Below are 26,891 nucleotides of genomic sequence, written 5' to 3'. Positions count from 1 at the left end.
CTGCGTTTTTTTTAGCACACGTTTTTGTGCTTACACTGACTAGCATTTTAACTGTTCGTATTCTCCTCCACCTTATTTAAGGCCCCAGTTCCAACTGAGGAAAAACAGCATGATTCTGCCACCGCAAATGCTTCACTAAAGGTAGGGTGTGCTTTTCGTGCTAAATGGTGTTACGTTTCAAACTCCGGTTGCAACATTTTATCTACATAGCTTTTGACTTAGTGATACTTTTATTTTTAAAGTACTGTACATATATAATAATTTACTTTTTTTTTTTCATCTTAACTCAGGTGCTTACTGTACCTTGCGTCAAGCCGCTAGTCATTACTCATTAGCAGCTATTCCGCCATTTAACTTGTACCACCACCAGAACATTCTTTGTATCATCTTGATAAGTTTACCCGCGTCCTACAACGTCACAACCCCACAAGGAGCCTCGCGTACCTTTCAGCACCTCTACTGTTCGCTGTCAAGATAGCCGTCTATCTCCTGCACTAACATAGCATAGCTAACTTTAGAAGGGGCATCGCAGAAAGTCCACAAAAATTAACAGTTAGGCGCAAACAGATAAGTTCCGAGTTCTGCTTTTCGTGTGGCCTCTTCAAGCAGCCCGAGGTGCTCACTTTCAGCCATTGCTAATTGCGCTAGTTGGTATTTTAACATGAAATGGCATCACCCCCTTGTTACAAACCTCGTGGGCTCTTGGTACTCCGCTTGTGCAATGAGTCAGGAAATGTGTGTCACTGCTTCCAGGCCACATAAATGTATGATGTCGCTCATCTCCGCCACCGGCGACCATCCGCACGACTGCAAATTCGGTTCATCGGAGCCAGATGACAAACAGAAAACATCGTCTTTGTGGGAGCTTGTGTCTATTTTTAGTGCGAGTCAACTGAAACCATAAACCCGCAACAAAAAACCTTAAAAAATTTAGTATGCATTACTCACAAATGTGTATTATTCATGTCGGGCCTTGGTCTCTAACCCCTGAGAATAGCGTGGCTCCATTGTAGTTCCAGAATCTAGAGCACTGCTAATTGTTTCATGCTAATTACCCAACGCTAGCAAGCATGCTAGCAGGGATTTTACTAAAATACCTTCAATCTAATAATAGTAGGTTGCTCAGGCTGTATATAATGACTATCCTATATAAAAGATGACTTTTTGGGGGGGATGAATTGGTGCTGGAGAGACTCAAAGAGAAGCTAAAATTAGCAATAGCGCATGTCTCTGTGGGCCTGAGGCTGTGTGTGGTTCCTGTGAATGTGCATCTCCAACGCATTCCTATATCCACCCGTGTTTGTGTGGCGTGGAATCAGTGGCCCCCCGGGGCTCCAGTCACAGACTGTCCAGCTGGTTTTAGCGGGCAGTTGCTCCTGGGGGTCTCGCAAAAACATAGGGGTGGTTGTTTGCAACAGACGGAGCCTCACACTGTGGCCCTTGTTGACCCCTTGAAGGGACCGTGACACGATTTCACATTTATGATTCTTGTCACGATGTGATGTATATCATTTGCTACTTGCTTTTTCCCAATGAGACCATTAACTTGTTAGCCGCCAGACCAAAATCTTAGTTACGCCTGCGCAGTCTAATGAGAAACAATACAGGCTTTGTTATTGATTAATCACACATTTTAATCAAATAAAAATATAGCCACCCTCAAATAATGGCCTAAGTGATATTTTGACATTTGAAAAAATAAAATAATAATAATTGTCTATCTCTTCAGGATGCTGCTAAAATTGGCAATTTTTTTGTGTTTTCTGTCAAATAAAAAAAAATACTTATGCCCTTATTTTAGGAAGGTGATAATATGCATTTCAATATTAAAAATACTCATTTTGCTTGAGTCCACCGTTGCTATTTTGTGAGTTATAATTTTGCACAAGTGGCAGAATTTACAAGACATGTTTACAATAGCCAATTCCTTAATTGTGGCATTTAAGCACAAACTATGAATGCTGAGTTTATGTTAAAACTGATTTAGAATCAGTATACATTATTGTTGTGTGAACATTTTGCACAGGAATTATTTTTGAATAAATGAAACCATTAAATGTTTTCTGAATTTAATAGATTAAAATCGCTGAAAATTGTAATCGTCCTGAATGACTGCAAAAATTTAGATTTTATTTTGTTTATTTTGTTAGCCCTATGCTAACAATAACAAATGCTAGAAATGTTACAATGTTGACAAAGCACTGTGGTCAGATGAAAGCAAAGTTGAACTAACTCAACAAAAATCTTACAAATTCAGCAGGGAATCAAATGATTTCCCCCCCACATTAAGCATCAGTGTAATGTTTCTTTCCAAAGTCACACCGCCACCTACTGGTCTGGCATGGATATTACAGTTGATTTGCAACACACTTGTCTTTACTCAGTCATACCTTTTTGTTTACATTACATTTACGTTATAAAAATGTATCAAGCGCGTAAATGCACATAAGCATTCAAGCTTGCACGTGAAAGCAGACAATTTACACACATTAATGTTCTCCCCTGTATCAACTATTCAAAAGGCTCTAACTGCGTGCAGACATGCAGAATAAAAGCAACTCGCGTGAAAGTTTAATATGTTATGAATGAGCTTCACTGCCGCCTTCTCGTGGGATTCTATTGTACAAAATGTGACCCCCAGAAAGCTTTGCTCCCAAAATGAATCTGTTTGTTCAAGTATACGTGGAGATAAGTGACTTCCCAAGTCAATCTATCTTTTACAAATTCCCATGGGTGGTTCACCAACATGGCTGTGCAGTGACATTTTTGTGTTGGTGGGTTATTGGGACTCAAACCGTTGCGCCCTTTAATTGCCAAGCCGCAAGCAGCTGCACGTACTTTGAGATTCAAAATGCACATTTCATTTTGGGACGTTTTTAGGGGAGGACTTAATCACAGGGTAAAGAGACCACCGTCCACTTTCGCTGTCTTCTACGCCTACTTTAGCTTTGTTTCATTTGTATACTTCATTGGCCCTCACCACTGTCTTTAAGCCGCCTCTCACATCCAACGTTAACATTTAGTTACAATCAAACCTATTAGAATGAAGCTCGTAGCTATGCTATTAGCCTATTATACAGCTATGCTATGCTATAATAGGGTGACCATATTCCTATTTCCCACAAAAGAGGACAATTGCCCCCGGCTTGAAGTTGTGGTACCAGTCGCAGTTACACAGTGCACTTCACCTTGTATTAGCGACACAAAATGCCAACCGGACATTTTCATGAATTTATAAAACCCCCGGACGCCTGAACAGGACGTAAGAAAATGGGCTGTTCTCCCAAAACAGGACACATTTGGTCACAGTTCAATTGTGTGTGTGTGTGTGTGTGTGTGTGTGTGTGTGTGTGTGTGTGTGTGTGTGTGTGTGTGTGTGTGTGTGTGTTTTTTAATAAATATTCAAAATAAAATTGTATTTAATATTTATGTTCCAAACATTTTAATTCATTATTAACCCTTTTCCCCCCTATTTTGAAGCACATTATTAATATTCAAACGGTGTAGTGTTACAGTGGTTTACAATACTATTAACTATACTTTTACTATACATTTACGTTTTTTTTTTTTTTATGTTTTTGATGAGTGTTTAGGACGTTCATTTCATTTCATTCATGACTTAATACTATTTATGTTTGTCACTCACTCTCTATATATTGGCATGATTCCACACCAACCCAAGATTAACTTAAATGAACTTCTAAGCCGAGCAATAAGTCAGCAGAATCAAAACAAGTCAAACTCTTGTCCTTAAATGGACTTTGCCAATGGGTGTCAACATTTTTAATTCCAGCTAACTGTATATCTTCTACCAAAAAAAGCCTCTTCTGCTACACTACCACACTGTATCTCCAGGACCTCATTGAGCTGTGACACACTCTCACGCACACACACATTCCACTGCACTGCTGCTGTTCATCCCCAGGGGAAGTGCTGAGTGTCTCATCTCATCCCATCATCCTCCTCTTTCTCCTCCTCTTCCTCAGACTAAAATGAAGCGCAGGGATGTTTCCACTCTCTCGTCCCACTGCTGCTTCCTAAAAAGTGGAGCTCTTCCAGCTGGAGAGATGCTTGAAGAAAACAAAATGGGTCACCTAAACCTGACAACAATACACTTTCCAACAAAGTAACCGAAACATTGCAGAATCACATTTTTCAAAAAGTGGAGAATGAATGGATGATCAGTCGAGTTTTATCATTTTTATTTCGTTTTTTTTTTCTTCTGGCAAACTGCACGGTTAAAGTAGCACAAAAAACACATGGGATTGCAATCTTTAGATTTAAATTTCCCCCTTCCAAATATGGGTAAAAATTTGACTTGTTCAAAAATAGTTAAAATTGGGGATGACCGATACCAGGTTTCAGGCCAATACCCAATCTTATTACAAGGTATTAGTACTCAATACATGTATCGGTCATCCTCTTGTGGCAGTTTTACAATCAGGAACTAGAAATTAGGAGAATAGAAAATTACCATTAACTCATTCACTGCCATTGACGGCTATAGACGTCAAAAATTCATTTGAACTATTTCTATTAGTTTAACATTTTTTTTTCACTTTTGTTAACAAGAGTATGAAAACCTAGACTTTTTTATTGTAAATTTAGAACAGACATAAAATTTATGATTAATCGTAAGTTAACTAGTGAAGTCATGTGATTAGTTACAATTGAAAAAAAATAATTGCCTGACGCCCCTAATTTAAATGAAAGGGGCGTCAGACGATTAAAATTTTTAATCGTAATTAATCGCATGACTTCAATAGTTGACTCACGATTAATCACAAATTTATATCTGTTTTAAATTTACAATAACAAATGTTTCTAGGTTTTCATAAAAGATTAAATGAAATGGAAAAAATGGTAAACTAATTGAAATAGTTCACGAGAATTTTTGACGTCTATAGTCGTCACTGTCAGTGAATGAGTTAATTTTATGTGATTTTAAGAAAAAAATGCTGTTATTGAGGAAGAGTCGTAATGTGATTCTGAATTTCTGTCTATTCTGGACTTTGAACTCGATTTGTTTTCCAGAAAATGTCAACTCTCCCTACATTGGTGATTGAAAGAGCAAATTCAGCTTCCTAAAAAAGGACTTCCGCTTACTAAATCTTTTCTGTTCTTCATCCTGTGTGCATGTGCTTCGATGGTGGGCTCATTTATGCACAAGCTTCCAAGAAATATAAAAAGCAAACTTGGCAGTTCCCCAGCTAGGCTGTCCTAATTTAGTCCATCTTAATTAGCATGAAAGTACTTGGATATACTTTTTAATTCTTTCGCCTCGCATGCTATTAAAAAATCTGGGGAGCGATGATATGCTGACCTGAGCAGGAAAGATGTGAAGAAGAAACACACATGAAACTTAAAGACGAAGTGTAAGGTGCAAGTCACATATTTCATAGTCATTTAATTCTCCAAGTTTTATGATTAGGCTACATCTCATTTCTTCATGAGTTCTGTCCAAAGCAAGAATCTTAGCCTCGAATGGTAAAGGCTCGAATGAGAATTCTTCATCCAGATGTTGAGGCATGTTTTGTCAAGAACCCTATTGATATTGAATGATTTCGGGGCAAGATGGCTAAGTAGCAAAACCAAAGTGATCCTTCTCTTAGCTTTTGGGGATCAGTGTCAAAGCAAGAATTTTAACTCGTTCACTGCCATTGACGGCTATAGACGTCAAAAATTCATTTGAACTATTAGTTTAAATTTTTTTCCACTTTTGCTAACAAGAGTATGAAAGCCTAGATTTTTTTATCGTACATTCAGAACAGATATAAAATGTGTGATTAATCGTTAGTTAACAATTGAAGTCATGTGATTAATTACAATTTTAAAAATGTAATCGCCTGACGACCCTAATTTTTTTTTAAATATTAAAAATATGGGGCGTCAGATGATTAAAATTTGTTTTTGTAATTAATCTCATGACTTCAATAGTTGACTCACGATTAATTACAAATTTTATATCTGTTATAAATGTACAAGAATTTTTTTTTTTGGTTTTTCATAAAACATGAAATTAATGTTTTTTTTAAACTAAGACAAATAGTTCACATGAATTTTTGACGTCTATAGTCGTCAATGGCAGTGAATGAGTTAACATGCTGATGTTTTGCTGACTCGGTGAGCTAAAAAGAAGCCAGCAGGTTCTGGAGCGTTCTTTATTTGGGCTCCAGTACGGCATCATATCAACTGTTGGCTTCTTGCAACTGGGGTCATCCCAAAAGTGGGATTTTTGTGATCACTTCTCAAAGGATTCTTCTTCTTTCTTTTTTTCCTCGCAATGTTTTTTTTTTTACTTGTCCAGATGAAGGGCAGGACATTGCATAGAATTGCAGGTCAGCGAAGTTTATCAGACTCTTTTATGAGAAGCGGCTATACAGTATAAATAACTTGACTTGAAAATCTGCATAAATGTGTGACGTAAAAAGTGACGCATGGAGTCAAAGTTGACTCGTGTTGAGTAACAGGATGAACTGTTAAATAACTGTGCGTGCATACGCGCGCGCGCGTGTGTGTGTGTGAGAGAGAGTCAGAAGTGGAGATTTGTGTTAAATCTGGATTAATGATTGCGAGCAGGCCCCCATTTGGATCACTTATGACTTAATGAAAACCAGGGCGGGGACGTTGGCACCCTGTGGCGACCAGTGTGCGTGTGTGTGTGCACGTGTGTGTGTGTGTGGCTGTTTCATAAGAGATAATACCGCATAATTAAGGTTTTGCTTGAAGAGGGAACTGAAGAGGCTTCATGACAATTGATGAAATTTTTGTCATTAGTACATTCATCCAATCATCAACACTACAGTCTGTCATTTTTTTATCACACAGGAAGTAAACTGTAGCAGCATTCCTTGCATTGGCATGAGGAGGACTGATGGAGGGGGGGGGGGTTTGGGGGGAACATTCCTGTGCAATTCAGTCCACCTGTCAAGAGCATCAGTCATGGCTATAGAGGAGGCAGAAGATGAGGAGGGGAAAAAAACAAAACAATTGTGCCAACTGAGTTATTCAGAGTTCAAAAGATTTTTGTTAACCATGGCGATGCAATTTTCCTAAAAAAAATAAAAATAACAATCCCATTGGGAATGAATGGGAAATCCATGACAAAGCCATGATGAGTCCCTTTTTACTAGGCATGTTTTTCTTTGGGGCATAGAGCAGCCAACATATGTGACACACACCTTCATTTGGACTTTGAACTTACTTTTCAAAATGAGTGGAAACTCATACATGTTTTTTTATTTTATTTGCCGTCCTAAAATAGGGTGTAATTGCCTCCACTACAGTAGGTGGCAGTGGCACTCATATTGTCAGAAAGTGCGCAAGGAGAACGAGCTCCTCTGCTGAGGTATATTTACAACAAATGATACTATTTATAGTCGCGGCAGAGAGTTGGAGTTGGAATTTTACTTCAATCACTGTTTGGCAAATGAACTTTCGTAAGTGTGTATCACACTTCTGTGTGCATGTGGATGCTTTCCGGCCACCTGACACAAAATCGCTAACTATTGAAGTTGCTAAAGAGCAACATTTAGTTCCAGGATCTTAAACAAACTCCAGAAGGGTTGCTTGACCTCAGGGAATAAACATATTTTGTTTTTGTTTTTTATGTTTTTTTTGCCGTCCTAAAATAAGTTGTAATTGCACTTCCACTACAGTAGGTGGCAATAGCACTGCTATTGTCAGAAAGTATGCAGAGCATTAGCTTCTCTGCAGAGGTGTATTTACAACAAATGATACTGTTTATAGACACAGCAGAGAGTAGTGTTAATTTTTTTCCGCCATTTTTAAATGTAGTCCCTTTTTTAGTCCAGTTTCAATCATGTTTGTTAGTGTTTACCATACACCAGTACAACTTCGTCCCTCTTTATCTAGTCCTTTTTTAGTAGACTGTAAATCTAGCATTTTAGTCTTTATTTTAGTCCAAGAAAACATTAATTTTATTCGTTTAATTTTATTCAACAAAAACTGTCAACGTTATAGTCTAGTTTTAGTCAGGACAATCATTTAACCCCAGTTTTTTTTTTTGTCATCAGATTATGTTGAACATTTTGGATGTAAAACAATTTCACATAAAATGTTCTCTCATCTTTTTGATGAAAAACAATTTCACACACAATTACAGTATATCAACAAGTGGCCACTATGGCTCCATGCTATGAGCTCGTAAATTAGCCAGCATTAGTTAGCGGTCGGATTACCATTATTGTTGGAACGTTATAGGCGTTGGATTTTTCTTAACCGTTCACCGTGACTCCACCTCCACTCTGTTCCATGTGTTTGTGCATGTTGCACTCGCTAGCTGCAGATTTGTAAAGGGTGTGTGTCACATGACAGCGTCACAGTGACAGATTAGCACAGACAACATTTTACAAAATCATATAATCTTCGTCTCGTTTTTGTTCATGAACTAATATGTCCGTAGATTTTAGTCCAGTTTTTATGAAATGAAGTACATTTGCATCTCGTCTTTATTAGTCGATGAAAATGCATACTGATTTTAGTCCAGTGAAAAATGTGTGTTGACAAAATTATTGTTGTTTAGTTTTCGTTGACGAATTTGACTTCAATCACTCTTTGGATAATGAACTTTCGTAAAGTGTACATCATGTAAGCTCTACATTGTGTAGTACTTAGCCCGTGACCTATTTAACACAGCGGGGGGGGGGGGGGGGGGGGGGGGGGGCCTGTTCAGAAGCCACATCTGCACACAGTGCTGCTTCTACTGCTTCCCAACACTTTTTTTGTCTTTTTCAAACCCTGCAGCAAAGGGAGAATTATAAATGCATTTTGCGCGTATAGCGTACTGCAGTGGCATTAATAATGTTCCATGCGGCATATTTGAACGCGTGCGTGTATGAAGTCCATACAGTACATCAGCAGAACAAGAGTGTGAGACCGGATCGTAAGCAGCCGGCCAGATGTTAAATCCCGCAATAATTCGCCCCAGTTTTAACTCTTTATCTCGCGCTCAAATCCGGTTTTGCTGTGTGGTTTTAGGGGCGTGCACACAGTCCCCTCCAAAAGTATTGGGACGGCAAGGTTGATTCCTTTACTTTTAAGACATTTAGGTTTTAGATGTCTCTACATTGCTACGCGAATACTTTCTGGAAGCTCTGTATAGCGGGTGTATCTGGAACGAGGGTTCACTATATAAACAGGGCCTTATTATTGAGCGTACATACAAATCTAATTGCTGAGGGAGTGGTGGTGGTGTTTATGTACAAAGGTTTAGCAAGCCGCCATTGAAGAGCTCTCGTGTTTCCTGTGGGAGAAAAAGTATTGCTGAGTGACGATGATTCTCCGCTTCTTCTTCGTCGTCTTCGCGCTGGCCGATTTATAAAAAGTGAAACGTGAGCGCATTCCAGCGTCGGGGTCAAGGCGGAGCTGGTGTGGCTGCACAGCTGAAGGATCACTGATAGATGAGAGACGTGGTTGGGAGGAAATGAGAGCACGCAGGCACGCATTGTTGTACCCCTAAAATTATCATATTTGTGTATTTTCTTTAAGTTCTGTAACAATGGACACATTCTTTTCATTTTATGTCTGAGATGATGAATTGTTACTATATATATATATTTTTTATTTTTTATTTATTTAAAACGCATTGTAAACTCTTTTCAGTGTTTTTGGACGTGGCATTCAAGTATTGCTATTTTGCAGATTCACCTGCACCAGTTTTACAACAGCCCCATTTTTGTCAAGTGGAGAATATTGAGGGTTATTAAACTGGGTCTACGATGTTACAACCGAGGGGAGCGATGACCGAACAGCTTTGCTAAAGTGACTTGAGTCTTGGCCTGTGTGAGAGCGACAGCTGACAAGTGGAGGCTGGAGTGGGAGGCGGGGTGAGAAAGTGGGGTGGGGGCAGGCGAGGCGGGGTTCGATGTCCAGACAGTCCGCTGCTGGGATCCCAGGGGAAGCTGAATTAGATGAGAAGGCGGCACTACTGTTGCAGCTGTTAGTCTCTTTCTCTCCCACACATTTGCAGGCTCTTCTTTAAGTCTGGTCTTGATTAAAAATAAATAAAAATGTGGCATACAAATGGGATTGATGGATACGCAATTACACACTACAGTCCGTGCTATGCTATTAGCAATATACTGTACTTGTTGGGATTAATTGGACATATAAATATGAGATAAAATACCCAAAATGGTGTGTGAAAGAAAACGATGACAATTTTGGGCATGGTACGATTTCACAATAATGGATTCATTTGTCCCAAAATTGTGTGTGCAGAAGAAATGAAAGCAAAAACGATGGTCGGCCATTTTTGCAGTTTGATGTTGGTATGCTGGTTGCTGTTCGGAACGAGGACATCAGTGTATTTTGACTGAAAATGGACTGCGTGTATGCTATATGTTAGTAACATCAAGTCTCCACAACTGCGACAAGCAAAGCTTTGTTTACATCTATTCATTTTGACAAGCAAGTATGATATCATCAGAGTGGAGCCGAGAGAAATTTGTGACAAAACCTATGTTGTTTATTTCATTTTTTTTTCTTTTTTCTTTGCCATGCAGGCGCACAAAAGTGGATGCGGTCAGAAGCGCGTTGCACAGTCTCAGCGTTTTACTTATTGAAGATGCTGTATGACTGCCGCTCCATATTTAGAAATCAATTTAGAGCGCAGCCAGCGAGCCAGCTCTATCAACTTTTTAGTCATGCAGCAGCTCTCTAATCCACACGGAGTAAAATGGAGAGGGAGCCGCACGAAGCAAAATCCATACAAAGTTTCGTATGCGTTTACTTTCAAATCTTCTGCCACATTAAGTACAATCTAAGGAGATCCGTTATGTTGTTAAATGTACCAAGCAATATTCTCATGCATTGTAAGAACAATATATATTTAATCTCATGTATAAATATTAGTTTTTTTATTTGCAAATTTGATTTGACACTGGTCTGCATTAAAAAAAAAAAGACAAATATTTTCCATATCAGTTTTTTTTGCAGTGAGGATTCATTATGCCCCATATGCTCCAGTTTGTCTATTACACTTTTGTTTCCTTTCTTTTTTTCTTTAGCATACTGGCCCAGCCACGCAGATTTTCTTTTTTCTAATGTAGACCAGTGTTAATGACATTTTTTTAATTTTATGAATATTTTCATTTTCTATTTTTTTTATTTACTAGGGAATTGGTCTACATTGGTGTATTGTTTTCAAAAAGAAAATGTTTTTAAATGTATAATACAAAATTGCTATATTTAAAAGTGATGCACAAAACTGCTTTTTTTTTTTAAGCAAATTTATTGTATACAAAGAGTCAAGTGACAAGTCTACAAAACACACGACGCACATTTATCAAAACATCTTGATGCTGAGAATGTCCAACTTGTGAACAAACAAATCAATAACTTGACATCATTATAGAGTGAGAGAGGCCATTTTGCAAAATGTGTGTGTGACCTGGATCCTTAGACTGCACCATATGGATCATCTGGCCAAGCGGCTGCATACGAGCTGAGGCCTAATCCCAGATGACTCCTCTTGATTGGTCAATATGAGAAAAAAAACAAAAACTCAGAAGATTGTCCTTGCATTCTACCAGTGGTCCGAGTGTAATAAGTACAAGATCAGTACATTTCACCCATTTTTGTTTTAACAGGTCCATTCGTATTCTTTATATAATGTTCTGATAGCAGATGGCAGTGGTATGCTGTGCCATGCTCACCCCCCCTCCATTCTGCCAGTAACCCATGTGGACTGACAGTTGACTCAGTGTGTGTGCGCACAGCAGAGTCATTAAGAATATGTGACGTGACAGCTGGCAAAAAGAAAACGGCGCTAGAAATTGAACTGAAGTGAACTAGTCATGCACTCGATTTCTTTCATGTCCTGCTGGGGCCAAGATGACGCAATGATGGGACGGTCCCAAAAAAAATGGATGGACCACTCAGAATCCTGGTTGCGTTGCCAGCCTCAAAAAGTCAGATCTTGTTAAGCATTGGAAAGCGTTTTAACGTCCGGTATAATAAATCAGTTTCCCCCTGAATTAAATCAAGTGACCACTGTTTGAACCTTTGTTGGTTTCAAAGGGGGGTAGTCTGTAGCTTAAATCCTCTGAATGAGATTGTTCCTATTAAGGGGACAGAATGAGTCAAATTCACTTTCTAATTGGTTGTATATATATAATTTGTCTCTCAATTTCATGTCGACCATCCAGGGGTGATATTAACTCATTCACTGCCATTGACAGCTACAGACGTCAACAATTCATTTGAACTATTTCTATTAGTTTAGTTTTTTCCATTTTTGTTAACAAGAGTAAAAAAAATCTAGATTTTTTTGGTACATTTAGAACAGATGTAAAATTTTTGATTAAACGTGAGTTAACTAGTGAAGTCATGCAAATAATTACGATTACAAATTGTAATAGCCTGATGCCTAATTTTTTAATTAATCTTTTCTTTTTTTCTTTTCTTTTTTTAATAATCTTTTTTTTTTTAAAGAAAAGATTATTAAAAATGAGGGGCGTCAGGCGAGTACTATTTTTTTATTGTAATTAATCGCATAACTTCACGAGTTAACTCACGATTAATCAAAAAAATTATATCTGTTCTAATACAATATAAAAAACCACACACTAGGTTTTCATACTCTTGTTAACAAAAGTGGGAAAATGTTAAACTAATAGAAATAGTTCAAATACATTTTTGACGTCTATAGCCGTCAATGGCAGTGAATGAGTTTAAACAACCAAATACATTTATGGTCATCAGCCTTTTTTTGAAAACATGTCTGAGATTTTCTCAAAGGCCAAACTACGCTGTCTAAAACACTATCATGCAGAAATGTAGTCGTGTTAGATGCACAAAAAATTGTGTTAGCTTCTAATAAGCGGCAAACTACTTGATTGTGCGGTGAAGTTGTGTTCGCAGTGATGATGGGGTGGGTGGTGTTAGTGTTCAGTGGTGTGTCCAAGCGACATAGACACAATGTAGTGTATGAAGTGCTGCCTCAGCAGGTGAAAAAGTTTTTGTTGCTTTTTCCCCCAACGTTCTTGTAACATAAACCAGATTTGCCATTGGCCCAGGACTGTATGGGGTGGGGTGTAATGGTGCTCACTTGCACAAGACAAGACAAAAAAACCTTGTAGAACACTTTGAAACAGTTTTAAATGGTAAAGAAATCTTTTAGTTTCCCAAGCATCTTAAAAACTGAAAGAATGTTTTTAAGTGCGCGTATAGTCATATATCAAACATAAACCCATGCAACCCAAGACTGTAGTGTCTGGTAAAAAAAAAAGATAATAAAGTACCGACTTCTGGGGTAGTCAGATCCAGTCTGACATCCAGAGAAGAATGAAAACACATAGATTGTACAAAAGACACTGCAAGAAGAAAGTTGAAAGTGATCAGATTGTCGGACAAAACCTGATCACAAGGATTGCAGGTGTGACGTTCACATTTTGGCAGCCTGCATCTGCTGCCGGTCCAATGCGGTGCCAGCCATCAGACCCACACTGCTGTGTTGTAGTCAAACAAGGGCTGCATTTTCTGCAGTCTTCCCTCTGGAGGTCTCCGGTCTAAGTAAATCCCCGCAAATGGCTTCTCATGGAACTGCTGGAAGTGGTTTTGGCTACTCGGGTGCGTTTCCGACCGTTCTTTAGCCTGCTGTCCGTTGGCCCAGAACGGCAGATAAAAGCTGCCCTTTGAGCTTTTTGGAGCCGCTTTTTTGGGCCTCTTGGCCAGGTCACCCTCTGAGATCTCTGGTGCCATCCAGCCGGGCCTCTCTTTGAGCAGCTTGTCCCGGTCGGGACGGACACCTCGGAGGAACTTCTTGAAGATGTTGGTCGTGAGCGAAAACTTCCTGCAGATTTCCTGCGATCGGCTGAGGCGCAACGGGTGAGCCGGCGTGTCCGGTCCGTCAGCGCCGCCGTCGGCCACCCTTGCCTCCCTCTTCTCTTCTTCCTCCCCTGCTTCTTCCGGTTCTATGTCTGGCAAGTCCAGCCAGTTGCCTACGAGGTCGGCAAAGACGTTGTCACCAAGCACTAAGGGTTGCCGATTGCGGCATCGGTTCATGAGCGACGAAGTCCAGTCGCCGGCGTCGTCCATGCTGTCCTGGGAGTAGTCGTTGTCCAGGGACGGACCTTCTCTGGAGAGGCTGTACAGGATGCCCGGCAGGTCCAGCGGTTGGTTGCGCTTGGGAGGCTGCATGTAGGGCTCGGGTGGCGGGTTTCCCACCGTGGGTCCATAGAAATCCACCTGTGGCGCTGCGTAGCCCGACCATCTCCGCGGCACAGCCTCCAGGTCTCCTTCCTCGCTTCTGTCCATCTCCAGACTGGAACTCGATGAGGACAGTGTCCCTTCACTGTATCTGCTTTGTGACAACTCTGTAGATGGCCGAGGACTTGAGCTCGGGTCGTTGGACGAGTGCAATCTGGGATCTGCTATTGAAGAAGTGTCAGAAACAGTCACGTCCTGCGGATGTTTCCGTCCTCGAGCTGAGAGGTTGAGGTTGTCTAGAGCGGTCTGGACCTGAAGGAGTTTGAGTTCTTGGAGAGCGCCCATCATGGAATTCATCTGCGCGTGGAGACCATCTCCCGCCTCCTTCATGGACACCTGGAGATTGAAGAGAGTGATGACAATCAGAATTTGTCCACTTCAGCTTCACAGTGTCCAAACTTGGACCCTTCAACTGTTCCTCTTTTTTAATCCAATTACAACAGCGTGAATTGACAGAATGAAACATGACAGCAGGTCTACAGGCTGTTTTGGCTGGACGTCCATATTGACCCATATGGCTCGCACTCAAGAGTGAGTCCAACCCATGACAGCTGCAAAACAGACCAGCTTTCCCCTTCACTCTCTTTCCGCCTTTAATTAAACCAATACAATATTGTATGTATGTTTTTCTCTTAACTGTAATCTAAGATACACCCACAAATCCTTCTCACCATGACCACTTTTGCACATCTTATTATATCACAGTTTCGTACCTTTTACTGCTATTTGGTACAATCGGCTACAGTTAGGAGATGGAGACAAATGCCCATTCCACACTGTTTCATGTTATCCTACAGAAAGTCCGTGGAGAATTTTCATAGCCTCCAACTTATGTAACACGAACTTGCTGAAAAATGTAATCAGGACACTCGTGGTTGTTTTTCACGCCCTTTTTTTTTTTGTCTGCTTCTGCTGCAATCATACTCTTGTCATATCTTTGCATACGCCTCTCATCCGTTCTCGAGGGTTGAGTCACGTGACCCAACATCATCTCTTGAAGGCACACAGACAGACAAAAAGCCCCGCTGGCCAAGTTCTGAATCATTTGGCCTCCTTGACCCACTTTGTGAATCATCAACCTCATGTTTTGTTTTCAACCAAGAACATTAATGGATACTGTACATACAATACACAAGCATGGATGGACTTTGAAAACTTAGCTTAGCCAACTACTACAACATTGCCAAACCAAAATGGCCGCCTTTCGTTTCAATTTCATGTATAGGTCTTTGAGACTTTTTCATGCAATAGACAGTTCCTCCATATTTCATGTCGATCATAGAACCTGGCTAATTTGCTTCCCCCATTTTCAAGGAGGTGCTACTGTCCATAGGTAAAAAAAAGAAAAAGAAAAAAAGATTGGCAATTTAGCATCACCCAACTGTCCGAGTATGAATTTGTCAATGTATGAAAAATGCATTTCGCCCAAAATTGCAGCTTCAAAATTTTTTTTGGACTTGCGGACCCCAAAAAACAATTAGAATGCTAACAAACTGCAATTCCAATCTTTGTAAGGATAAAAAAAAAAGAAAACACCATTCAAGTCATCATCTTACCGTCTATGAAGTCAGCATGTCACTGTCATCTCACAAATGCACCAACCTGACTGGCTCTCATACGTATGGATGATGTATATATGGGGCAGTCTTGCATGGGGGCAACCAATCAGAGCTGCAAGTCTAGACTAATCCCAAACTGCGTAAGGTGAGGGGGTTTGGGGGTCACTCGGGCGGTAAACGGAGTGATAATGAGATGAGAGTCTGCCAGTGAGAGTCAGTAGGGCGGGATTATGGGGGGTCCTCGGACATATGTTAAGATGCCGATGAGAGTCCATGGCTTCAATTATAAATGATTACATATGGCTGATCGAAGGGTCTGTGTAACAACAGCAGACTGTGATATGTAATTGTGACCCCCCCCCCCCCTACAAACACACACTCCCCCATCACACACCCTCTGTATGTAAGACAACCTGTAAGCCCCGTGGGAGGAGGACATGTTGCATAATGTTTGTAATGAATAAGGAGATGTTTCCAAAGTCAATTGTGGCCATGAGCAAACAGCCAGTAGCAATAATAATAATAATAATAATAATAGTAATAATAATAATAGAATGCTTTGAAAATGATATTTTTGAAATATAATGTCAAAATCTTGATTTGTTACAAGGTTCAAAATGATAAGGAATATAATACTTATTTTAGCATAAGGTAAAATAATAAAAAATGCATTGGAAAAAAAAGACATGAAAATTAGCATAAAATATTTTTTTCGAGCTAATTCAGTCACCAGTTTTTTTAAAGCATCACAAATAATTAAAAACTGTTTTAAAAAGATTTTTAAAATATATATCATTCCGTTTTTTTACATTTAATTAAAGGTTAGAACAAAACAACTTCATAAAACAAATACAAAATGTAGTAAACATTTTAAATACAAAAGTAGCATATAATGAATACAATAATTAAATAACATTTAATAAAAAATCATAATTTGAATACAATTATTGATTGTTGAATATTTTTAGAATTCAAATGTAATATAAAAAAATTCTAATGCCATTCAATACTGTATATTAAAAAGCTAACAATAAATAAATTTAAGAATTAAATGACTCAAGTGATCAAAAAGTGCATTAACCAATTATTTAAAATATATGATTTAAATACATTTAATTAAAAAAGGGTTTATAAAAATAGACAGTCTGTTGTTGTTGCCTGACACATTTATCTCCAAATCATATATACTTTAAACTTTTTCTTTCTTTTTTTACATGAAAATATTTTTGCTTTACATATAATATTCTTGTGATTATGCCGATGTGTGGCCAATATCATGCGTCTTGAACTTGTAACCTTTGGCTAAGTATGTTCAGCTAATGAAAGAAAGTGTGATTGAGTCATAACCAGATATTGGTAGAAGGCCAGACTATTTTTCCATTTTTCAGAGGCGCCATTAATAATTCGTATTCCACCACATGTTAGCTGACCCGCGGCTGTAGCGAGTGGCCCAAATATGTCAGCCTCTTCAACCTTTAGCCGCCTGGCATTTATTTGCTTTAAAAACGACTCAGAAGTCAAGCACAGATGTTTTTGGACGTCTCTTTTAAAAGGCGCCAACAGCCCGAGAAGCTCGTTAGGAAACATCCGTCCAGTCCGATTTAAAGGCGACGATGAAACCGACGCCCGCGGGGAAGCCGTTTACTGCCCTGGTGCACTTCTTGCATCATCGAGTCTGCTCCTGTGATCTTCAGACGAGATCCGACCTGCTTGCGTGGAGACTTGGCAGCATTTCAATAAAGTTTTGGGTGACTTCAGAGCCCAGCTGATGCATGAAGAGTAATTTGTATTATAGTAGTATAGATTATAGAATGGCTATAAAAAGTCTATATACTGTACACACAAGCGCCTCTTCTGCGGCTCTAACATGAGAGTCTTGTTGCTTGTTCGGTGGGTTGGGGGGGGGGGGGGGGTGCTTTATAACATTGAGGTTATCAGACTCCTTCCTGCCCCGGCAGCCGGCTCATTAAAAATGAATGGTTGTGTGTGTGTGTGTGTCAAGGGCACAGGAATGAAGGCATCTGTGGAGCACAAACATAGAGGCTCTCTCTATATGGAGGCAGGTCAACATCAACAGGCTAATAAAAGTGTGAAGCAAATAACAGCAACGGTCTCGTCTTGAACAAGCGAAGCTTGTTTCAGGCCTCGCGGTCACGACGTCCACACAGATAAACATGAAAATAACATTCGATGTGTTCATGTTTGGAGCTTGGTAATCAACTCCTTTACTGCCATTGACGGCTATAGACGTCAAAAATTCATTTGAGCTATTTCTATTAGTTTAACATTTTTTCCCACTTTTGTTAACAAGAGTATGAAAACCTAGTATTTTTTTATTGTACCTTTAGAACAGATGTCAAATTTGGGATTCATCGTGAGTTAACTAGTGAAGTCACGTGAATAATTACAATTAAAAATGTTAATTGCATGACGACCCTAATTTTGTTTTTAATTGCGTCAGGCGATTACAATTTTTAACTCATTCACTGCCATTGACGTCTATAGACGTAAAAAAATCATTTGAACTATTTCTATTAGTTTAAAATGTTTTCCCACTTTTGTTAACAACAGTATGAAAACCTAGAACATTTTTTATTGTACATTTAGAACATATATAAAATTTGTGATTAATCATGAGTTAACTAGTGAAGTCATGCGATTAATTATGATTAAAAAAAATAATCGCCTGACACCCCTAATTTTTTATCATCTTTTCTTTTCTTTTTTTTAGAGAAAAGAAAATATAATTTAAAAAAATATATACTTTTTTTTAAAGAACAAAAGATTATTAAAAATTAGAGGCATCGGGCGATTTAATTTTTTCGTAATTAATTAAGCACATTTTATATCTGTTCTAAAACATTTTTTTTAGGTTTTCAAAAGTGGAAAAAATGCCATACTAATAGAAATAGTTCAAATTAATTTTTGACGTTTATAGTCATCAATGGCAGTGAATGAGTTAATTGTCATTAATCGCATGACTTCAATAGTTAACTCACAATTAATCACACATTTTATATATGTTCTAAATGTACAATAAAAAATATATAGGTTTTCATACTCTTGTTAACAAAAGTGGAAAAACATGTAAAACTAATAGAAATTGTTCAAATGAATTTTTGTCGTCTATAGCCGTCAATGGCAGTTAATGAGGTAACAAGACAGTTTTGCGTAGCAACATGAAATTTGGTAGAGGTGTTTGTTATGAGTAGACCCACACACAGAAAAAAAGTCGCAAGATGCCATTTTTTAAAAACACACAGGAAGTTGGCAATTTTGGTTGGAAGTGAACATTTTAGCGTCATTTTCAGAAGCTATTCAAAGAAAATTGAGGTTTTTCATGAGTATACAGATTAAAACAAAAAAATCTGAAAAGAGACAAGAGGTCTGCCATTTTGCTTTGAAGCGATCATTTTAGGGTGATTTTCAGCCTTTCAAACTTGGCCGACAGATTGTTTTGAAAATTCAGCCCGCAAAAAACACTTTCATTTAGCTACATGAAATGTGTTTATCGATCATGAGTAGACCCACCAAAAAGTCTCAAGAAACCACACCCAAAAAATGACAGAAAAAGTTGGTAATTTTTGTTTGAAACAACAATTTTAGGGTTGTTTTTAGGAGTCCTTCAAAGACAAACTTGTCCTATAGATTATTTTAAAAGCCCGTTTCATTTATCGACATGAAATTAGGTAAGCATCCCTATCATAAGTAGACTTACAAAAAAAGTACCACAAACCTATGCCTGAGGAAGTCAGCCATTTTGGTTTAAATGGGTCATTTTCTGGAGTCCAAGAAACTATTTAGAAATTCTGACCCCAACGCTTGTTGAAATTTGGTTAGCATGTCTATCCTCAGTGGACCTAAGTTAACCAAAGTCTGAAAAACCTGTACTTGAAAATACACAGGAAGGCCCATTTAGCTCAAAACTGCCATTTTAAAGACACTGTAAGCTCCTTCGATAACAAACTTAAACAAGCGTGATTTACACGAGCTACTTCTACAGCTTGGTTTATGCATTCAAGATTTGATGTGAACGTTCCAAAAGTCATGTTTCACTCATGGCCTTGGGTGTAAACCAAATGAAAATGACAACCAAAAAACGTCACGTCTAAAGATCTAATGATTGGTACTCCGTGAAACAGGTGTGAAGAGCACTTTTGCACCGTGACTCACAAGCACGTCGAGCACGGGTCCGTCTGTCTGTACGTCTGAGTCATCATGACTTTTAAGCTGACGACCAGTTAAAGCATACTGACTTCATCGCCTGCGATATCACGTCAAAGGTAACCCTTGAAAAGTTTACCCTGTACATTGAGGCCATCGCTGTTCCACTCCAGTCCTGTAGGGGTCGCTACATCTTGCAGGAATAACGTGATTGTCCTCAGATTTGGGGTCAACATTAGTGTTGGGGGAGGTTTTTTTTTTGTTTATTAAACATTTTTTTAATGAGGAAATGCTTTTTCAGCAAGTTTGTGGAATGTATCATACGAATTTGAATCATTTAAAGGAAAATTTAAAACTGTGTCACACTGTGAGATGTCCAACACTATTTATTTACTGTATGTAGCTATCTTGTCTTTACGCATACTAAATCACAGCATCGTGTTAAGCTTTACTGAACTGTAATGACAACGCTAACAGTTTACTGTTAGCTTCCAATGACATGTTTTTAACACGTATGCAAGAGAATGACACTGCCGGAGAGAAGCTTCTTACGCTGACACGGAAACTCGACTCTGCTCTTGACTGCGCAAGTTTGACACTTGAAGGGGTCGGCAGCACCCGCGCAGCTTGTAAGTTCAAGGGTCAAAAGTGGGAGCGTGACCTGATGTCACCGCGCAGTGACTGACACCAAAGCCCCTTACTACCTCCCGTCACCCGGCAAGTGTTCACACTTTTCATGTGAACTTACAAAACGATGAGTCGGCATGTTGTCGACTGTCCGTGATGACGCTTACGCTCAGTTTTGTTCCCAATGGCAGGAAGAGTGACAACCTCTTTTTTTTGGGGGGGGGGGGGGGGGGGGTCTACAAATGAAACAGCAATAACAATAAATAAATAAAATAAATGATATCTAAAAAAGAAAGAAAGAACAGTGTTTTAAAATCGCTCTATAATTACAATCAGCTATTAATAATTATACACTTTCATTATGAGATCTGTTTTATTTTATATAGAAACAAATGTAATTAATATGCTATATTATGCAACATCATATAAAAATAAAGCATTAAATCAACATGTCCACACTATCAATAAATGAAATACAAAAGCCTAAAATATTTATTTTCTTCATATAATATTTACTATAGTTGTTTAACTCGGTCATCAACAATCCCAAGTGTTGCTTTAATAGTATTTTTTTTTTAATAAGTTCAATTTCGTTTTTTAAAGAATATACTTATATGAATATATGCGTTTTTAAAAATGCAATTAGATGGGGAAAAAAACAGTGAAGTAACAGTGGCGCGCGCGCACTCGTCGATCAAAGCAGTGCAAACACATGTAGGTCAAATATTACACATCTGCGAGCCTGACTAAACGTCAGTCAAAGCATTCAATAATAATAATAAATGATTCTCATTAATTCGTCACTTAAGTTTCACACGAGTCAACTATAAAAGGAAGAAAAAAAATGAAACACGTACCAGCTCTTGTTTCAATCTACGCAGACAAACGTCCATGCTCTTCTTTTTGGACATGTCGAGATGAAAAGAGGGGGAAAGAAAAAAACACGTCAAATGTCACGCAAACTGTCGCATCGCGACTGTGGAAGACTGATGACGTCTTTTGCTCCGATGCAGCGGCGTGGAGCGACCGAACGACAAGTGTGCGCGAAATCCTCGCGTCGTGTGACGCCAAAGCAGTCAAACGCCGAGTGACGAAATGTGTGCGTGCGTGTGTGCGTGCGTCCATTCAAGAGCAGCTGTGACGTCGCTTATCCCATCCTGAGCCAAACCTCGTGGGCGTGGAATTGTGTTTATGAGTAACCGTGAGGGGAAATAAATAATATCGTTGTGTGTGCGTGTGTCAAAAATATGTGTTTGTAAATACGATACTTTGTAGAACTACAGTCAACATGTACGCGTTAAGAAGACGTGCATGTTATTGTTATGATGACAATTTGGAATCAATTCATCCGGGCGTGCAGCTGCTGTTGGTGCATACGCTCGCTTCCGTTCAGCTGTCACAGCACAAAGGGGATAGGAAACACGCGCACACGCACACGCACACGCACACACACAACTAGCTATAGTGTGCAAATATGATGATAAATAAACAACTAACAATTCAAGTTAGCAGCACGGTGCCTTCGCGGTTATACATCTGCCTCACAATTCCGAAGTTTGGGGTTCGAATCTCGACTCGGGGCCTCCTGCATGGAGTTTAATTGTGTGTTCTTTGCTTCTCTTGCACATTCGAAAACATGCATGTGACGTATGGGTTCACTGTCGACTCTAAATTAAAATCCATAGGCGGGAATGAAAATGGTCGTTTGTCGAAATGTGGTCCAGGGGCGTTTCTAGCCCATTTTTGACGGTGCTCAAGCACCCCCTAAATTGAACCCCAGCACCCCTAAAATGTAGCTTAAACAAGGATGTGTGGTTCTCCTACGCAATGGCAACACACATTCATCATTTTTGCTGCATTTAATTGTAACTTACTGTACACTGTATGTTGTTAGTTGGGCAATAGCTGATGTTTTTTTCTGGTTTAGAAATGTTTCAGGTGGTCAGAGACATCGCCACTGTTTTTCTGTTTGATAATAAGGGAAGCGAGAAGCTGTTGTGTCATGTGCATGTGTTTCATTTTACAGCCAAGGTGTGGCTAAAAACATGCACAGCGCTAAACCAGGGCTAGGGGGTGCTATAGCCCCATCAGAATCTGCCTCGTCCCCATTCAGCACTCCAAGCAATTAATTATTTGAGTTTCGAACCAAAGTTCACAAGTCGCCATTCTGTTTCATTGCAATTCCTGTTCCTGCACACGCGGCCATACAGAAGTGAAAGTTGCGTGTGAAGAGTCACGTCAGTGTGACTTAGTCACGCCTTAGCTTCGAACGATGTCGTTCAAATGATGCATCACGTGCGGCAATGGCAAATCATCAAGACAATAACAACTGGTCTGTTTTAAAAACAATAATTAGCTTTGCTCTGTGGTAATGGTATTTTTTATATGTTGTGTTTATATTGTGTGATCTGGATCAGATATGGATAATAAAAAAATAAAAAAATTACCCAGTAATTTCATCCATCAATTTTTTACAGCACTTGGGTTCGTTCGGGTCGCAGGGGAGTTGGAGCCTATCCCTAGTGACTTGGGTGAGTAAACCCTGGACTGGTCGCAAGTCAATCACAGGAAACATACAAACAAACAAGCACTCACAGCAATAGAAAAAATGCCCTTCAATAAACATAATATGCAAGGTTTTACAATGTGGAAGGAAACCAGTAATATGGAAAAACCTCCATCTGCTATATTATTATTATTATTATTATTATTATTATTATTATGTAATATTTAAAGACAGTAAGACTCACACACAGTCGTCCTTGGTTTATCATGGAGTAAAATTGGGCAGAGGCATGAATAGTGCGACACTGCTCTCTAGTGGTCATAACAATCAACTGCACCAGCATTTATTTATTTAGATAACTTTAACAATGTTGGAATAGAACAAAACTCAGTTTTAGCTGTTGGGGATATAATTTATAATTCAATTAACGATGTATTTGTTAATTATATTATTTATGCATTTTTTGAATTTAGTAATACTTTGGGAATTTACTTGTACAGTAGTTGTAATTAATACTTATGATTCAATTTAATTAAAATAAATAATATTGTTTATCCACTTAAACCAAAAAATCCTTAGAAATCAATTCTTATAATTAACTTTTCAATATTTCCATGCAAATTTTTTTTAATGTGTTAACATTCTTTTTATTAATAATTTAATACTGCCTTTAAATTGTTTTACTAATACAGCACTAACATTTTTTACATGTGTATTTATTAACTGCAACCATATTCTTCTATAATAATTTTTTAACCGTTTATGTTGATTTATTATTTCAACAATGATTCAAGTTTTAACTTTTTTAATTGTACTACTTTTGAAAATAATGAATACTTAGCATCAAGAGTAATAAAGTAATATATTGATTCCACACAATAGGAATTAGGAATAATTAATCATAGGTAATAATATTAATATTTTGTGTCACTAATTTAATACTGATGTTTTTGAATGTGTTCATATTTCATTAATAATTAAAAGTCAAACAAATTATTTACCATATTATGTTCTATGTAGCCCCACTATTCTGAACTGGTTAATATTGCATTTGTGGAATTGGAATTAAGCACAAATGCAATATGAAACATAGTGATGTGTTTAGACGAGTGGGGCCACATGGAACATATTGTAAAGATTATATTTGACTTGACTTCTTCCCCTTAATACCATTACGAGTTGTAGTAGTAAGAGTTGTGGTCCCAAGCGAGACAAGACACACAAATGTTGACAGTTGCAGCAGATTTTAATGGTCATGTGACACTTGTCAGAACAAATACAAGGGACACACACACGCACACGCACACACAGAAGCTAAAGAAAAGCAGCACAAACATCCAAGCCAAGACTTTTACAGAAATGACAAGTGAACAGATATTAATGAACTTTTCTGCATTACCAGCGACAAGAACAATCTTGTAGTTTCATATGTGCGTTACTTTCAAGCACTTTTCCCACAATATTTTCTCCCTCTTGAGTTCCTACCGTAACAAAGAAGAATGTAACTCAAATAAATCCAGTTCCAATTGAACGACGTCTATTGTCTTCTCGTCATAATTTAGTCAGAAATCATACTAAAAATGACGGATTTGTTTTGGTATGAAAAAAAAATTTGTGCTCAACTCTGACAAAATGGGCTCCGACACGTCACAAAGTTCGTTATTGGCTAAATAAGTTGTTCCCGCAGAAAGGCCTTGACAACAACAATTAAACAGTGTTTTTTTTTTAAATCTGCTTCTTCATTTAAATTTAACAGTTTTGAATACATTTGAATCATGTTGCCCCTTCATATTTCAAAATTTAGCCAAATCACTGCAATTTGTATATTTTTATCAGAAAAAAACAGCAAATATATGGAACACAAAATTGAGACCCCCCCCCCCCCAATTTTTTTTTTTATAAAAAATCACCATTGGTTGTCCATTTTGGACCCTTACAAATAGAGTAATGATTGTGTACAGTTCACTCAACATAAACAATATACAGTTAGAACAAGTATTTCATTTGCGCCTACACTGGTTCAATTGGAAAGACTCATGGAAACTGCGTAAAAAAATCATTTTTTTTCTTCATTAAATGAAACACTGACCCAATACTTTTGTTCATACATCTCATTCATTGAGTGGTTTCTTCCACAAATACTTCGTTTAAAAATAAAAAAGCAAACCAAATGTAAAAAAAGAAGACACATGATGTTTTTAAAATTGACGCTTCAAAGAAAAGGCCATTTTGATGACGCACACACAAACGCAGTAGAAAAACCAAAAACAAATTCAAGTAAGCACAGTCAACACTTTTCAGACAACAAAACATTCTTTGAACTATTGAACCAGACTTTATGATTTTGAACAGTGCCACCTGCTGGACTGATATGCTAATTGCACCGCAGTGTCTCTCAAAGCCGCCCCCCCCAAACTGTGACCCGTGTCCGTCGTCGCGTATTTACAAAAGTCTCCGTCACAGGGCCGACACTTTGACGACGTTGGCCGAGCTGCTGGTGGTCTGGATGCTGGGGCCCGGGGCGGGGGGCGGCGGCCTGAGGGCGGCGGGACCGAGGAAGTTGTCGCCGTCGGTTGTGGTCAGGGCGGGAGGCGACGGGAGGCTGACGATGGCCGTGGTGATCCGGCCGGCCTTGCAGTTGAGCCTCCCGTCGTCGTCCGCCTTCAGGTTGAGTTTTGAACGACTACGAGGAAACAAAACACATCTTGAAGATTTCATATCAATTGTTGAAGTCTAGTTAGTTTTATTTTTTTTGGTCTATTAATTTGATAACTTCATCATTTTTCATGTACAATGAATACCTTTAAAAACACATTTTGCCCTTTGCTGTGGGCTTATGACATCAAGTGGATGTATAGGTAAGGACCAATCGGCTCAGTTTTCTAACATCACATGACCAAACAGGTGAACTGTGATTAGTCGATGCCTGTTTGTTAAACACCTGTTGTCATTTTCGAGTGACAACAAGTGCTACTTTCCCTTCTGTTATGTGGCGGGTCTAATTGACCCGTTTGGAAAATCTACGGGGGGACTTCTTTGCTGGCTTGTGTTTTTTTAATTTTCGTTTTTTTAAATAATAAAGCATTCCATTGCGTATGTGATATTTTTGGATGATTAAACATTAGAACGGGTCACATTGACTCATGAACATTGATAAGAAAAAAAACACAGCCAGCAGGAGGGCTAATAATTTGGTTTGTTTTATTTTTTTAACGTGTAGTTTTTGTTCTCGTGTTGATATTACTATATTATTATTATTATTATTATATAATTCTCATAATATGTATTATTATTTTATTATTATTATATGTATTCTTATAATATTATTATTATATATTCTTATATGTAATTTTTACAATTATATATAATAATATATAATAATAATAATAATACATATTATTATTATTATTATATATAGTTACAAGAGGTTAAGAAAATGGATGGATGGATAATTATATATAATAATAATAGTTATTATTATTATTATTATTGTTACTATTATTATATTCTTATATATATATATATATATAATTATTATAATTGAAATAAAATATACAATCGCAATTTCAATCACAATTTAATAAAATACTATATACGGAATTCCCTTACACTGTGGCACCCGACGTTCAAAGTTTGGCCTCCTTAAAAGCCGTGGTACAATGTGCCTATTGCAAAGTACTACTTTCTTAAATGTACCGTTGGCTGCACGTCTATGGTGATGTAAACACAGTTAGTTTAAAACCGCAAACAAACCGTAATCCATAACATGTAGTCCAACGGCTATAATCCCATACGTATATTTA

General features: G+C 38.2%; 2 protein-coding genes across 4 annotated transcripts in view; both read right to left on the bottom strand.

The window, feature by feature from the left end:
• Positions 1-11,242: 11,242 nt before the first annotated feature.
• inka2 (inka box actin regulator 2) lies at positions 11,243-21,711 on the bottom strand. The gene is made up of 2 exons (XM_086085958.1): positions 21,440-21,711; positions 11,243-14,568 (listed from the first exon to the last, which is right to left on the bottom strand). The coding sequence occupies exons 1-2, from the start codon at positions 21,491-21,493 to the stop codon at positions 13,459-13,461; spliced, it is 1,164 nt and encodes a 387-aa protein (XP_085942084.1). The 5' UTR covers positions 21,494-21,711; the 3' UTR covers positions 11,243-13,458.
• Positions 21,712-24,315: 2,604 nt separating this feature from the next.
• LOC147167503 (A-type voltage-gated potassium channel KCND3-like) overlaps positions 24,316-26,891 on the bottom strand; it is a 55,181-nt gene continuing 52,605 nt past the window's right edge. For all 3 annotated transcript variants that reach the window (XM_086087983.1, XM_086087985.1, XM_086087984.1), the window contains one exon: positions 24,316-25,771. In XM_086087983.1, the coding sequence (XP_085944109.1) occupies positions 25,546-25,771 (226 nt within the window). In that variant the 3' untranslated portion in view covers positions 24,316-25,545. The remainder of the gene's footprint in view (positions 25,772-26,891) is intronic.

Source organism: Leptonotus elevatus, chromosome 10, assembly GCF_054856555.1.
Source record: "Leptonotus elevatus isolate MCC_2025b chromosome 10, RoL_Lele_1.0, whole genome shotgun sequence".
Lineage (NCBI taxonomy): Eukaryota > Metazoa > Chordata > Actinopteri > Syngnathiformes > Syngnathidae > Leptonotus > Leptonotus elevatus.
Note: the sequence above shows the minus strand (reverse complement) of the source record. Positions and strands in the feature narration are given on the sequence as shown.

Coding starts and splice junctions, on each gene's coding strand:
- inka2 (XM_086085958.1), bottom strand. CDS start 21,493: ATGTCCAAAAAGAAGAGCATGGACGTTTGTCTGCGTAGATTGAAACAA. Junction 14,569..21,439: donor GTAGATTGAAACAAGAGCTG/GTACGTGTTTCA, acceptor TTCAATCTCCAG/GTGTCCATGAAGGAGGCGGG.